The sequence below is a fragment of the Cupressus sempervirens genome, chromosome 3 (genome assembly GCF_028749045.1).
Source record: "Cupressus sempervirens isolate cs-2001-9-10 chromosome 3, ASM2874904v1, whole genome shotgun sequence".
Taxonomy (NCBI): Eukaryota; Viridiplantae; Streptophyta; class Pinopsida; order Cupressales; family Cupressaceae; genus Cupressus; species Cupressus sempervirens.
In genome coordinates this window covers 729,419,604-729,433,158 of record NC_143120.1, presented here as the reverse complement: position 1 = coordinate 729,433,158, position 13,555 = coordinate 729,419,604, and the positions used below count along the sequence as shown (strand labels likewise).

The 13,555-nt window shown below is 35.0% G+C and overlaps 2 protein-coding genes across 2 annotated transcripts in view; both read left to right on the top strand.

Moving 5' to 3' along the window:
- LOC149568843 (Acyl-CoA N-acyltransferases (NAT) superfamily protein) overlaps positions 1-12,488 on the top strand; it is a 72,590-nt gene extending 60,102 nt beyond the window's left edge. Inside the window, exons 3-4 of the mRNA XM_089821717.1 lie at positions 11,707-11,892; positions 11,967-12,488. Coding sequence (XP_089677843.1) covers positions 11,707-11,892; positions 11,967-12,195 — 415 coding nt within the window. The 3' untranslated portion in view covers positions 12,196-12,488. The remainder of the gene's footprint in view (positions 1-11,706; positions 11,893-11,966) is intronic.
- Positions 6,560-7,561, top strand: LOC149568844 (uncharacterized). Its single transcript, XM_089821719.1, has 3 exons — positions 6,560-6,576; positions 6,680-6,866; positions 6,964-7,561. Exons 2-3 carry the CDS (start codon positions 6,716-6,718, stop codon positions 7,176-7,178), a joined length of 366 nt encoding a protein of 121 aa, XP_089677845.1. The 5' UTR covers positions 6,560-6,576; positions 6,680-6,715; the 3' UTR covers positions 7,179-7,561.
- Positions 12,489-13,555: the final 1,067 nt, after the last annotated feature.

The following is a 13,555-nucleotide window of genomic DNA, read 5'->3' as shown; positions in this document are numbered from 1 at the left end:
CATGTCATATACAACCTGCAAGACCTGGAACCAGCATGATATTGTGTCTGCTACCATGTTTAAACTAGCATTCTGCACAAATGAATAATAAACTGCAGGATTCTTTGCTCGACTCATTGACTATATTTCTTGTATGTCTCATGTTTTCTTATCTATCAGCCAGTGACCTTGTTGTAATAATGTAAGCTGATAAATATTCACCAGGTTTACTCTGACTTATAAGAATAAAATCAATCATATGATTAATCCTTATCTGATGAATTTGGGAAATTCCTATTGTATAAAATATACAAATTGGTGAAGCTTGAACAAATCTCATCTAATCGAGGTAAACCTAGCGTACCATCATTCTGCTAAATATTATCTGATCACATGCCTGTTGATATGTTGCACAAGAAAAAATAATATTATATGGCTATCAACATTTACCTTTTGGTATTGTGGATTCCTTAATGCTTACAACTATACACCATTGTCAAAAAACCTGTCATTTACTTACAAAACTTGGGAGTAACTTGCTAAAAAAATCACGAGTGATTGTGTAAAGATTCTGCAAATTCCTTATCTCTGAATCAGACTTTTAATCCAGTCTTTAAATGCTGAGAATGGTCTTCTAAGAATTCTGAATATTGATGGAGTTAATTCCTAATTTTATGCAGATCCAATAATGAATATTCGACTTTTGTTTGTGAGCAAGTATCTCTGATATTATTTGCAGGATATAGATACTTAGAGGGCAGACTTTGTTGTAGCTGTGTGTCCTTAATCTGCATCTATAACCTCCCTATATATCCTTCCTAAAGGGTATTTCCCTCAAAGGGACATAACCCTTCCTAAACTAACTAAACTCCCTCTAAGTCGGCGATTAGAGAAGACAAATTAATAACACCTAACTAACGATGTGTTAGTTTAGTTAAGCATCATACTATTGCTTCTTGAAAAGTCGCTGGCTCCTAGGAAGAGTTATATATATAATATACTGCCAGTTTAGAGATATATAATAAGAAGAGGAAGTATGGTCTGTACTATTAGACTTGTAGGTTATGTGGTTAATATTCTTAATACTCCCTCTTAACCTAATAATCCTACAGAGAAATATTATATCTAGCAACACCAATACAGATGAATAAGCAAGAATTAATACTCTATATCTGTCTATTTCTTCTTAGTATGTGAGATATTATATCTAGCAACACCAATACAGATGAATAAGCAAGAATTAATACTCTATATTTCTATGTTTCTTCTTAGTATATGTTATCATAGAACACATGATACAAAGTCATAGTACTAAACCGGTGATATGACAAATCACTGCTACTAGTGATATTATACAGGATAAATCTGAAGAGTAATCTGTTCATTTGTCCAAGGTGTGATTTCATAGAAACTGGTATTTCTATATCACAACAAGATCTTGAGTTTTAAGATCTATCAGAATATAGGATAAACCCGAAGAATACTAAGATTCTTCCTTTATCCAATTTGTGACCCATGAACATAGCAATGTCAATATCACAATATGATCTAAAACTCATCTAGATCTTACAGTAAAATCTACTGTTTAGAACATTATCTAAAAGATCATCATCTCTCATAATGCTTTTTATACAAGTGTTCATTATTTCAAAGATCGTCACCTCTTTAAATAAGAAATACATATGGTGGAGCGCATAACAGTCAATAGCCTGACCAAATAAAATAATTCTATTAATAATCAAAAGAGTACAAATAGATTATAACTCAACCATACCAAGTCTCCTCTTGAAATGTTCTATCTTCACTCTAGATAAAGGTTTGTTGAGTATGTTTGCTGTTTGATCTACAGTGCAAATGTATTCCAATTTTACAGAATTCCTGTTTACCATATCTCTTACATAATGGTAAGGAATTTCAATATGCTTGGACTTGTCATGGAAAACTGGATTCACTGAGAGCTTGATGGAACTTTGATTATCACAATGAATAATCGTAGGATTCATGGCTTGCCCAAATAATCCCACAAGTAACTTCCTCAGCTAGACTGCTTCTCAAGGGGCCATCGCTGCTGCAATATATTCGGCTTCTGTGGAGCTCTGAGCTACTGAAGATTGCTTTCTACAAATCCAAGATATCATAGGTGATCCTAAACTGAAATAGCATCCTGAAGTACTTTTTCTATCTTTAACACTTCCACCCCAATCTGAGTCGGTAAATCCATGCAAGTCTAAAGCAACTTTCTCATATTTGAGTCCAAAATTAAGAGTGCCTTGTAGGTATTTCATTATGTGTTTAACCGCAACTAGGTGAATCTCCTTTGGTTCACACATAAACTGACTTAAGGCATTAACTGCATAGCAAATATCCGGCCTTGTATTTACTAAGTACATAAGGGACCCAATCATCTGTCTGTAGAGAGTAGAATCTATGGAAGGTGATTCTACTACTACTTCCTTAAGTTTATGTAGATTAGTTTCCATTGGAGAAGACATAGGTTTGCAATTCCACATTCCAAATCTCTTCAAAATGTTTGATGTATACTTTCCTTGATTAAGTATGATACTATCAAAATTCTATCGTACTTCCAGTCCTAGGAAGTAATGAAGGAGTCCCAAATCTTTCATTTCGAACTCTCTAGTTAGATCTTTCTTGCACTAATTTATGAGATGATCATCACCTGTTATTAGTAAATTATCGACATACAGTATCAGAATTACCATATCATCTTTATCTCTTTTATAATATAAATTTGGATCAGCTTCATTCTTGAAGAATCCTAAGCTGGTGAGATACTTATCAATTCTTTCATACTAGGCCCTGGTAGTCTATTTAAGCCCATAGAGAGCTTTCTTCAGCCTGCAAACAAATGCGTTACGATCATGAGTTTCAAATCCTTCCAGTTGCTCCAGATATACTTCTTCTGAAATCTTTCCATTTAGGAATGTTGTTTTTACATCCATTTGATGCACCTTCCATCCCTTTGATGCGGCAATTGCTAAGACTGCTCTTACAGAGGTATATCTAGCAATAGGAGCAAAGGTTTCTTCATAATCAATCCTTTTTTTCTGAGAAAATCCTCTGGCTACAAATCTGGCTTTATACTTCTCAATACTACCGCCAGCAGCATGCTTTATTTTAAACATCCATTTGAAAGAAACAACAGATTTTTCTTTAGGTCTTGAAACAATTTCCCAAACATCATTTTTCATAATAGATTGGTATTCTTCTCTCATAGCTTCTTTCCAAGCTCTATGTTTAATAGCATCAGAAGGATTGGTTGGCTCTATTTTGGATAAATCACTCATGTTTGTTGTATAACTAGAGAATCTTTTAGGTCTTTTTCTTTCTCTGACTGTTCTGAAAGGTACATCAAAGTCTTGTGCTGCTTCAATTGTTTTAATGGCCCAAAGTGGTCTTTTCTTTGAATTTTCTTCAAGGTTCGTATTTAGAATTTCATCTTCGATTTCTTCTAAGTTCTCTCTCTAGGACCTAGATTCACTATTTCTTTCAGAACTAGATAAAGGAGAAGGTTCATCAGAACTTATGGCTCTTTTGAATGCAAGATCTTCAAAAATTACATCTCTGCTAAGTTCAATATTTTTCTGTCCAGGTATGAAAATCCTATATGCCTTAGATGTTTCACTATACCATACAAAAATACCTTTCCTCCCAGAGGGTTCTAACCTGGTTCTCTTTTCTTTTGGAACATGGATATATACAGGACACCCAAAAATTCTAAGATGACTTTTATTGGGTTTTACTTTAGTAAATACTTCTTCAGGGGTTTTATCTTTAAGATAGGAGTGAGGACTTCTGTTTTGAATATATATAGCCACAGATGGAAAAGTTGCCAATTACTCGGCAAGTTTTAAACACTCGCCGAGTATTTTAGCCTAGTGAGTAAATCCCCCAAAAACTCGCAGAAAAAAAAAAACTCGGCAGCAGGGGAAAAACTCGCTGATTACTTGGTGAGTTTTTAAGAAAAACTCGACGAGTTTTACTTAAAAACTCGTGGTTCAGGAAACCCGCGCCTAGTGATGGCTAAATAGGGCAAAAATCATTTTTTTTTGCATTGTTTGTTGCATTTGTGTGGAGGGAAGAAGGTTTTAGCTGATTGCAAGTGATTCAAGGCAGATTTGAGTGAATTTTAGAGGATTCTAACCAGATTTAGAAGAGAAATTTCTTTCTAGGTATGTTCATCTTATCATAGTTTGAAAACTTTTTATAGTTTTAAGTAAAGTTTCTATTGTTTTTGTTGTTGTTTGTAAATGATTTCAAATCATTTAAAATCATTTTAACTATATGCTTGATCTTTGAATCATTTGAAACCCTAGTTGTTCTAAACTTCTAGCTTTTAAGTTCTAACTTTGTTTATTCATTTTTCTATAAATTTATGTGTAGGGCAGCGGTCAAGCATTAAAAAAACATGACAAACCTGCAAGAAGAGTGGCCACAAACATCATGCCCATCTGGATATATAGGCACTTGGCCTAAAAATGCAAGAGATAAGGCATGGCGGTATGCCTATGAAGCTCCAACTGATGTTGGAAAAGTGATATGCATTCCATATGAGAGAATTATTTCTGGAAGCATAAACTGCCTCAAATACCACTTTGCAGCATAAAGAAACATGATTCAAATCCTTGTCTCAAGGTAACTGATGAAGAAAAAAGATTCATCAATGCCCTACTTGCAGCTACTGAAGAGAAAAAATTGAATAGGGAGAGGGCGAAATTAGCTATGAAGGTAGCCATAGCTGAATCTGAAGGAGCTCCTTTTGATATGCAAGAAGAAGAAGAAGCACTTAAAAACATATCAGGATCTTTTCGTGGCCCACGGATCCGCAAACAAAATATCTCTTTTACCGGTTCCACTTCTTCTACATCTCCTACTTCTTCATCACTATCCATATCAGGGATAGGGGGTTATTTTGTGCCCAAGAGCACAACCATCATTAGAAGGCACTCCATGGTTCAAGGAGGTGCATGAGCAAACTGATATTGCAGCATCTGATTTTTGGTTTTTCAACAATATCTCAATGAATGCGGCTGATAGTCCCTATTGGGTCAATATGGTGAATGCAATTTCAATATCGGGCAAAGGTTACAAGCCGCCTAATCGCAAGGATATGAGTGGAAGGTCAGTATTTTACTATTTAGTAATTGTAAATAATTGTGATTCAATTTAGTTCATTGTTATATTTTAAATCTTAATTGTTATAACTTATTTCCTATTTTTTACTAACACTTTATTTAATATTACACCTAAATTTTGTAGGTTGCTTGACAAAGCGGTTGGTAGGGCAACAGTATTGATAGAAGACCAAAAGAAAGAGCGGAAGAAGTATGGTTGCACCATTTAATCTAATGGGTGGATAGATGGAAAAAGTAGAACCATTATTAATCTTTTGGTTGCTTGCAAAGATGATGTGGTGTTTTGGAAATCTATTGACGCCTCCAACAAAGTGAAAAATGCAGTTACATTGGCTTTAATGTTGGAGAATGTTGTCATGGAGGTGGGAATAGAGAATGTGGTGCAAATAATCACAGATAATGCAACAGCATATGTGGCAGTAGGCAAATTTAATTTTTTATGTTTGAATCAATATGAATCATGAATGTAATGCTATGGTATTATTCAATTTAGATTTGATGTAATTTGTAAATACTAAATATGGAAAGTTTGTAACTAATTATTGATTTTTTGCTAATCTTTTAGGTAGAATCCTCCAAGAGAGGCATCCCACACTTTTTTGGTCACCTTGTGCAGCACATGTCCTTGACCTTCTTTTGGAGGACATAGGAAAACTTGATTGGGTGAGTCCAGTTGTGGAAGATGCTAAGCGAGTCACCAAATATATCTATAGTCACCCACGAGTTCTCAGTTTGATGAGAAAGGCCACTAAAGGCAAAGATTTGATGAGACCTTCTATGACAAGGTTTGCAACGGTCTTCTTGATGTTGCAAAGTATTCTTGACCACATATTGGCTTTGAAACAAATGTTTGTGTGTGCTGATTGGGTTGCTTTAGCTTACTCAAAGAAGCCCGAAGGAGAGGCTATGGCACGGATGGTCTTTGATGATAGTTTTTTTGCAAAGGCTAAAGAGATTGTGGAGGTAACTTCATGTTAGCCGACTGGATGGTTCCGGCGGTATTTTGTATTCTGTAGTCGACGGTCCGGCGATGTTTCTGTAGCCGACGGTCCGACAGTAAATAGTTTGTAATGGATAGAATAATTGTGGCTGACGGACTCCTTCGGGAAGGTTCGGCGGTAGTATTTATATCCCGTCCGGGATCATTGTAAGTCAGGAATCTACTATTGCGAATATAATTCTGCTATTCTGCTATTATTGTCTGTATGTGTTGACTTCTTTACCTGTACGGTAAACACTTCAAGAATCAAAACATTATATTTTTAGTTTATTCAAGTTTCATTAATAATTCATAACTTACTATGTTATTAACTAATTTTTATTTTTCAAATTTCAAATGTGGAACAATATGCTCCACCATTTGGGAAATAATTGATAGGAGGTGGAACAATATGCTCCACCAATCCATTCATGCAGCAGGCTACTTCCTCAACTCCAAATTCAGGTACTATGATTGTCCTTGAAGTTGGGATTTTACTAAGACTTTATTTTACTTTACTTTTTAAGATCATGTAGTAAGACTTGATATCATTTTCTATTTGTTTTAGGGCTGATGATTCCCACTCAGATCCTAATTCTCGGTCATGGAAGGTCTCTGTAAATGCATTGAGAGAATGATATCCAGTGAAGCAGAGAGAGACCTTATTGTGACCGAACAACAAATCTATGTGGAATTGAGGGGTCCTTTGTTCTCTTCTATACTAGCAAAGAGAGCAAGATCTACTCAAGCACCAGGTAAAGCGTCAAACTTTAAAACTTTTGCTAATTGATAAGTTGTGCTTCTGATTATTATTTTTTATTGCCTTATAATTTTTTATATTTTGTTTTGCAGATTCTTGGTGGGCAAGTTGGGGTGGTAATACCCCCAATTTAAAGAAATTTGCTCTCAAAGTCCTATCCCAACCTTGTAGCTCATCCCATTGTGAGCACAATTGGAGCTTATTTGAGTCCATCCACACAAAGAAAAGAAACAGAATGACTCAAAAATGGCTTAATGACTTTGTTTATGTGCACTATAATCTTAAGTTGCGCATAAAAAAGACATAGATCTCAGAACTACTTGGTCCACTTGATCTAGATGAGATAGATCCTTATTTTGATTGGACAGCACAGGAGCTAGGTCCATTGTTTACACCAAATGAGGTCGCTGATTTGGAGAGGCAAGCCATGGAGGGGGATGCTGAAACTGATTTTCAGTTCACAATGGATGACATTGAGGATGAGGGCGAGGAGGATGGTGATTTAGGCTCAGAGGATGAGGCATTACCATTAGGAGGAGATGCATCCTCTTCCAAGATGCCGAGCCAGTCGAGCAAGGGGGCATAGCCATAGAGTTCACAGTCACGCAGCTCACGCCCTATCCCAGTGCGGGGCACTTCTTCTAGGACTAGACCCCCTCGCTTTCTTGCTAGTGCAAGTGGAAAGAGGAAGATGTGATTGTATTGATGTATTTAGACTTTTAGTATTTACTTCTAGTTTGATAGATTGAAACTATTTACTATTTTGAGCATTCCACATGAGAATGCAATTTTGTACGCACTATGCATTTATATATATCTAAACTATGCTTGTTTCTTTTGTATTGTCTTTAATTAACTTATTTAGATGCATCTTCTCATTAAATTTTGCAAAATAAATGTATATTTATTTAAATTTCAGCGATTTTTTAGGTTCTCGAGTTTTTCCTGAGTTTTTTTTTTAAATTGCCGAGTTTTTCCCGATTAAACTTTTGGGGGGCTTGGTGAGTTTTTCCCTTTGGCGAATTTTCCAACTATGTATACAACAATACAAGAGGCTTCTGCCGAAAGATAATATTTTATATTTTGATCAAAAATCATAGCTCTAGCAGCTTCTATAATTGTCGTATTCTTTCTTTCTGCTACCCCGTTTTGCTCTGGATTATAAGGAATAGTGTACTCCCTCTTAATCCTTGATTCTTTACAAAACTTTTTAAACAAATCTGAGGTATATTCTCCTCCGTTATTAGTTTTGATGGTTTTAATTTTATGCCGTGAAAAGTTTTCAGTTAATGTTTTGAATTCTTTAAACCTTTGTAGGATTTCTTCTGATTACTTGCATTTAAAAAAATAAATCTATGTTTTCTTAGAGAAGTCATCTATGAACAAGATATAATACTAGAATCCTCCAAGAGAAGGAATAGACATGGGTCCACATAAATCAGAATGAATTAATTCTAGTATATTATTTATCTTCCTTGTACTATCATGAAAGGGACTTCTGGTGTTCTTACCTAGAGCACACCCTTTGCAAATACTTGGGTGGTCTTTATTTAGTTTAGGTAATCCAGTAACCATCTTCTCCATAGTTGATAAAGTTTTGAAATTTAGATGCCCTAATCTTATATGCCATATTTCATTTGTATCTGCAACTTTGTGAACTAGGGCTTGAATAGAACGACTAGGTTCTGTCTTCAATTCATACAAATATCCTTTTCTTTGACCAATTAACTTTGCTTTCTTGATAGAGGAGTTCTTAGCCCAAGTTAATACTTTGCCATCTATGAATGCAACATTGTGTCCATCATCTTCAAGTGCTGTGATTGAGATTAGGTTTCTTTTAATTCCTGGTACATAGAGTACACCTTTAAGAAGAAGAGTATTTCTTGATTTTAGTTTCAAAGTACAATTTTCAATTTCTTCAACGGAGTGTGCTGATTATCACCAATGGTAACTTCACTGTTAACCTTCTCTGATAAAGAATCTAGAGTTTCTTTGTATCCCATTATATGTCTAGAAGATCCACTATCAATTACCCATGCTTTATTTGAAATTTCATTTGATAGAGGGGAATACAAAATACAGTTCTCAAGATCATAAGTATCTTCTTCTCTAATGAGATTTGTACAATTTTCTTGTTGTTTGGAATTTTCAGGACAATTAGATCTATAGTGTCCAAATTTTTCACATTTGAAACACTTTATTTTAGACAGATCTTTCTTGGGTTTTCCATTCTTTTGATTTCCCTTTTTCTTCTTGAAATGCTTCTTCTTGCCCTTATAGGAGTTTGTATTAAGAATGTGAAGTTCTTGATCCTCTACTTTTGGTTTCCTTCCTTTCTTTAGTTTTCTGGATTCCTCTTGAAGACAATCATTCTTGAAATTGTTAAAGTCCGGAAGCTTATCTTTGGCACTTATTCCTTGTGCAAATGTCTCCCATGAATCTGTCAATCCATCTATAGCCATAAGTGTTAATTTTGTGTCACTAATGATGGTTCCTATGCTTGATAGTTCATCTCTAATGCTGGCAACTCTTAGAAAGTAAGAATTTATCGATTCTCCTTTCTTTATTTGAATGTGATTTAGTTGCCTTTTTAGTGCAAGAACCCTAGTTGCATTGTTTACTTAATAGGCATTTCGTAATGCATTTATCATATCAAAGGCAGTTTGATGTTTTGTAAGCATAGGTACAATATCATTTTTTATTCCACCCAAGATGATTTGAATAGCTTTTCTATTTCATCTGCTCTAGATAGATTTGTGAGGTTCAACTGGGGGTTGTTTGGATGCTCCATCAATGAATTGTTTTACATCATTCTCTTCAAGAATCATCATGATTCTGAATTTCCAGGCTTCAAAGTGCTCTTTCCTATCAAAGCTGTCCTCGGGTCTGATTGAGTATGCCATTGAAGATAGAAGATAGTTGCTAGATATATATAGACTATAGAGTCTGATGATTGAATTTTGCAGAGCCTAGGTTCGATTACCAAAGCTCTGATGCCATGTAAAGATTCTGCAAATTCCTTATCTCTGAATCAGTCTTTTAATCCAGTCTTTAAATGCTGAGAATGGTCTTCTAGGAATTCTGAATATTGATGGAGTTAATTCCTAATTTTATGCAGATCCAATAATGAATATTTGACTTTTGATTGTGAGGAAGTATCTCTGATATTATTTGTAGGATATAGATACTAAGAGTGCAGACTTTGTTGTAGCCGTGTGTGCTTAGTCTGCATCTATAACCTCCCTATATATCCTTCCTAAAGGGTACCCTTCCTAAACTAGCACTAACTAAACTCCCTCTAAGTCGGCGATTAGAGAAGACAAATTAATAACACCTACCTAATTATGTGTTAGTTTAGTTAAGCATCATACTACTGCATCTTGTAAAGTCGCTGGCTCCTAGGAAGAGTTATATATATAATATACTGCCACTTTAGAGATATATAATAAGAAGAGGAAGTACGGTCTGTACTATTATACCTGTAGGTTATCTGGTTAATATTCTTAACAGATTGGTGAGTTGTCAAAAATCAGAAAAAATCATCTGTTACTTTTACATCAAGGAGTTCTATACTGAATGGTTCATAAAGCTCCACACTTGGTGGAGGTTTTGCAAGTGGGGTAGCAAGCTAAGTGGACTTGATCTTGGGGGAAAACTCCATGGTTGAGTGCGCTTGAGTCAGAGTAATACTAGGGTAGGTGACTGCTTTGGAAATCTCAGTTCTTTGCCCCTATGAGCACTGCCTAGATGCAATGAGTGCTAAGTAGACCATTCATGTTAACGAGAGATGGGTTCTTGTGAGAAAACTACTTCTGAAGTATGGGTCAATGTAGGTTCACTCAAAACAACACAGTTGAATCCCAATAAAACATTACATAACCATCAATTACTTGCCACAAAATCTCAAATTTTGTGAAGAAAACACATTGATGGTTTCATGATGTGATTTTGTGTGAAAAAGAAGGGATCATTTTGCATTGTTTTTGAGTCTTTTTTTCAGTGTAGCAGTGTTGGAGCAGGATAGTTTCAGTGTGTGGACATTTGGAGAAGAACAAATCACCTCTTATCAATGCTTATTTGGCTCTTATTCAGTGTCATTTGCACCTATTTCAAGCAGGCAGCATACTTGAAATTGTGGCCATCAAGGCAGGGTGTGATAATTTTAGAATCTTTGCGAATGATGGAGACCCACTGCTTCTTGTGACTGAATCTAGGTTAATTTTATACTTACTATATGGGAATATACATGGTATTGTGTTTTCTTTGCAATGTTTTATTACTTTAGGAGATAATTGGGCTTCCCATTTGTGATTGTTTACCGTTTTATGGATATGATGCATTGTACTGCTGAGTATCAGATGTAATCTTAGTTATTGTACTCGTGTCAAATACAAGATCCACAAACAAGATAGTGTCAAATGTGATAAACATTCATTTATTACCTAGAGGGCTCTTTCTTTCCTTGGGAATGATTTTTCCATTAAAAGAGACAAATGAATAAAACCAGAGGAAGGCACCATTGCATACAAATCTGATGAAGAGCATGACATGGATGCTAAACCATTTAACTTTTACTATTTGATAAATAATTTAAAAAATGTTTATGCACATTTTCTTTAACTTAAGACATTATTTTGGCTGTTTGTTATTATTCATCAATAATCTGTACTATAAGCTGAGTTTTGTCTCTTATTGTTCTGGTGAAATTTGAATTTTCCATGAAACATGTGAAGGGACAGGATGCTACATCAAGTATTACCTGTAGATGTTCATATCCCCTCACTAACTGTCACACTTTTTCTTGCAATAGTTACATTTAGCCAAAAAATGTGCAGATATGCTTGCTTGGTTGCTGAAACTGATTGTGATACTGTGGATCATGGAATGGCCAATAAACCTAGGCAGAAAATAGTTGGTGTTGTGGATGTGACAGCATATGCAGATAAGGATGTCCTGTTTCATTTAGGAGGAGCAGTGGAATATCTCTATGTTAGTGGTATAGCTGTCAGAGATAACTACAGGTAACTTGCCACATCATTTTCATGCAGTTATCATTTTGTCATATAACCATTGCGAACAAAACATATGTATGCAGGAGGAGAAAGGTTGCAACAGTTTTACTCAAAGCATGTGATTTTATAGCGTTTCTCTGGGGTTTTGAGTATCTAGTCCTCCGAGCATATAAAGATGATGTAGCTGCAAGAACCCTGTATAGCAGAGCAGGCTACCAAGTTGTCTCACAGGATCCACCTTGGGCAAGTATTTGGATAGGGCAGAAGGAACGTGTCCTAATGATTAAGAGGACTTCAAATGACAAATGGTAATGCTGATATACCATGCTACTGCCAGTGTAACAATGAAGTTTGAGCACCTTAAAGGCTAAAACGTTAGAAGGATAAAAGCCAATTCTCTATGTAGAAGTAAATGTATAAAATGCATTCCATGTTGTAAAGTTTTCCTAACCTGAAAGTTCATTTCAGCCTTCTTGTTGCTTCAAAGGTTAGTGACACCTTTTTAAAATTGTGGCCAAGGAGTTAAAGGCTTGTATTCTTGAATGCAAAATGGTGGTTAAAAATGTAAAACATGTACATAATTATAAGGGCGGTTTTTTTAAAAATTGACAATGTAGCCTTGAGATATATTATCCATGGTGCTAGTTCTATTCTTATATCATAGTTGCCAACTTCTTTCCAGCTCCCCATCTGCATAAATACACAGCCCCAACAAAAATGCATACATGGTTAACGTGTGTCAAATTGTTTTATGCCAATCTTTAACAAACATGGAATGCACTAAATGATACATAATTCTCAGTGTTTAGAAGGTTGTTATACTCCACATTACCATTGTTTTGTGCCTTTTTTCTGTTCCATTAAGCTCCCCTTTGGGTATGGGAAGAGCCGGTAAAGGAAACACCGAGCAAATGATTACTGATTAGTTAAGGAATAGAACAATAGATAAAATGAATATTTCAATTGAGTGCCTTTATTCATTTTTAAGTTGGAATTTAACTACCTTATATATATATATATATATATATATATAAAATAAGCCGAGAGATATCTTTGTTGAGGCGCCTATTTTGATAATCCCATAAATTTCATCATCGCATATTTATGTGAGTCTAAGAGGCGTGAGGAAATGATTCGAAACTCTTGATCTGCCTCATTTTTACTTCCATTTCCTCTCTGTAATTTTCACAATTTTAATTATTATTATATTTAGTCTATTTCTATTTTGTTTTTCTGACATGAACTTCAAATTTTTTTGAAAATAGAAAATGTTTACATTGAAGATTGCTGCCACTGTAGAAAGCCTCTCGGCTTAACCAATAGACAATGCTAGCAAGCAAATGTCATAAGCATATCTGTATCTATTTACTCAGTTTTATAATCACTGTTAATAAGGAATTATTGAAGAGAAAAAACTGAGGCTGGCAAATGTGCCCTTCCATTTAAAAAAATTTGGCAGCTCTTTCTGTTTGATGCAGATTCATTTTGAATATTATAGAACCATTAGTATTATTATCGATTTGTTAACCATTTTTAAAATATAATGTAAACAGCCATTTTATTATGATAAAGAACAGATACTAGTTTTTTTGACAGCATTATATTTGCTGCAAGGACAAGTCACGTTGCCAATTCTTAAAAACATATGACAATGTCTTGCCAGTTCCCTACA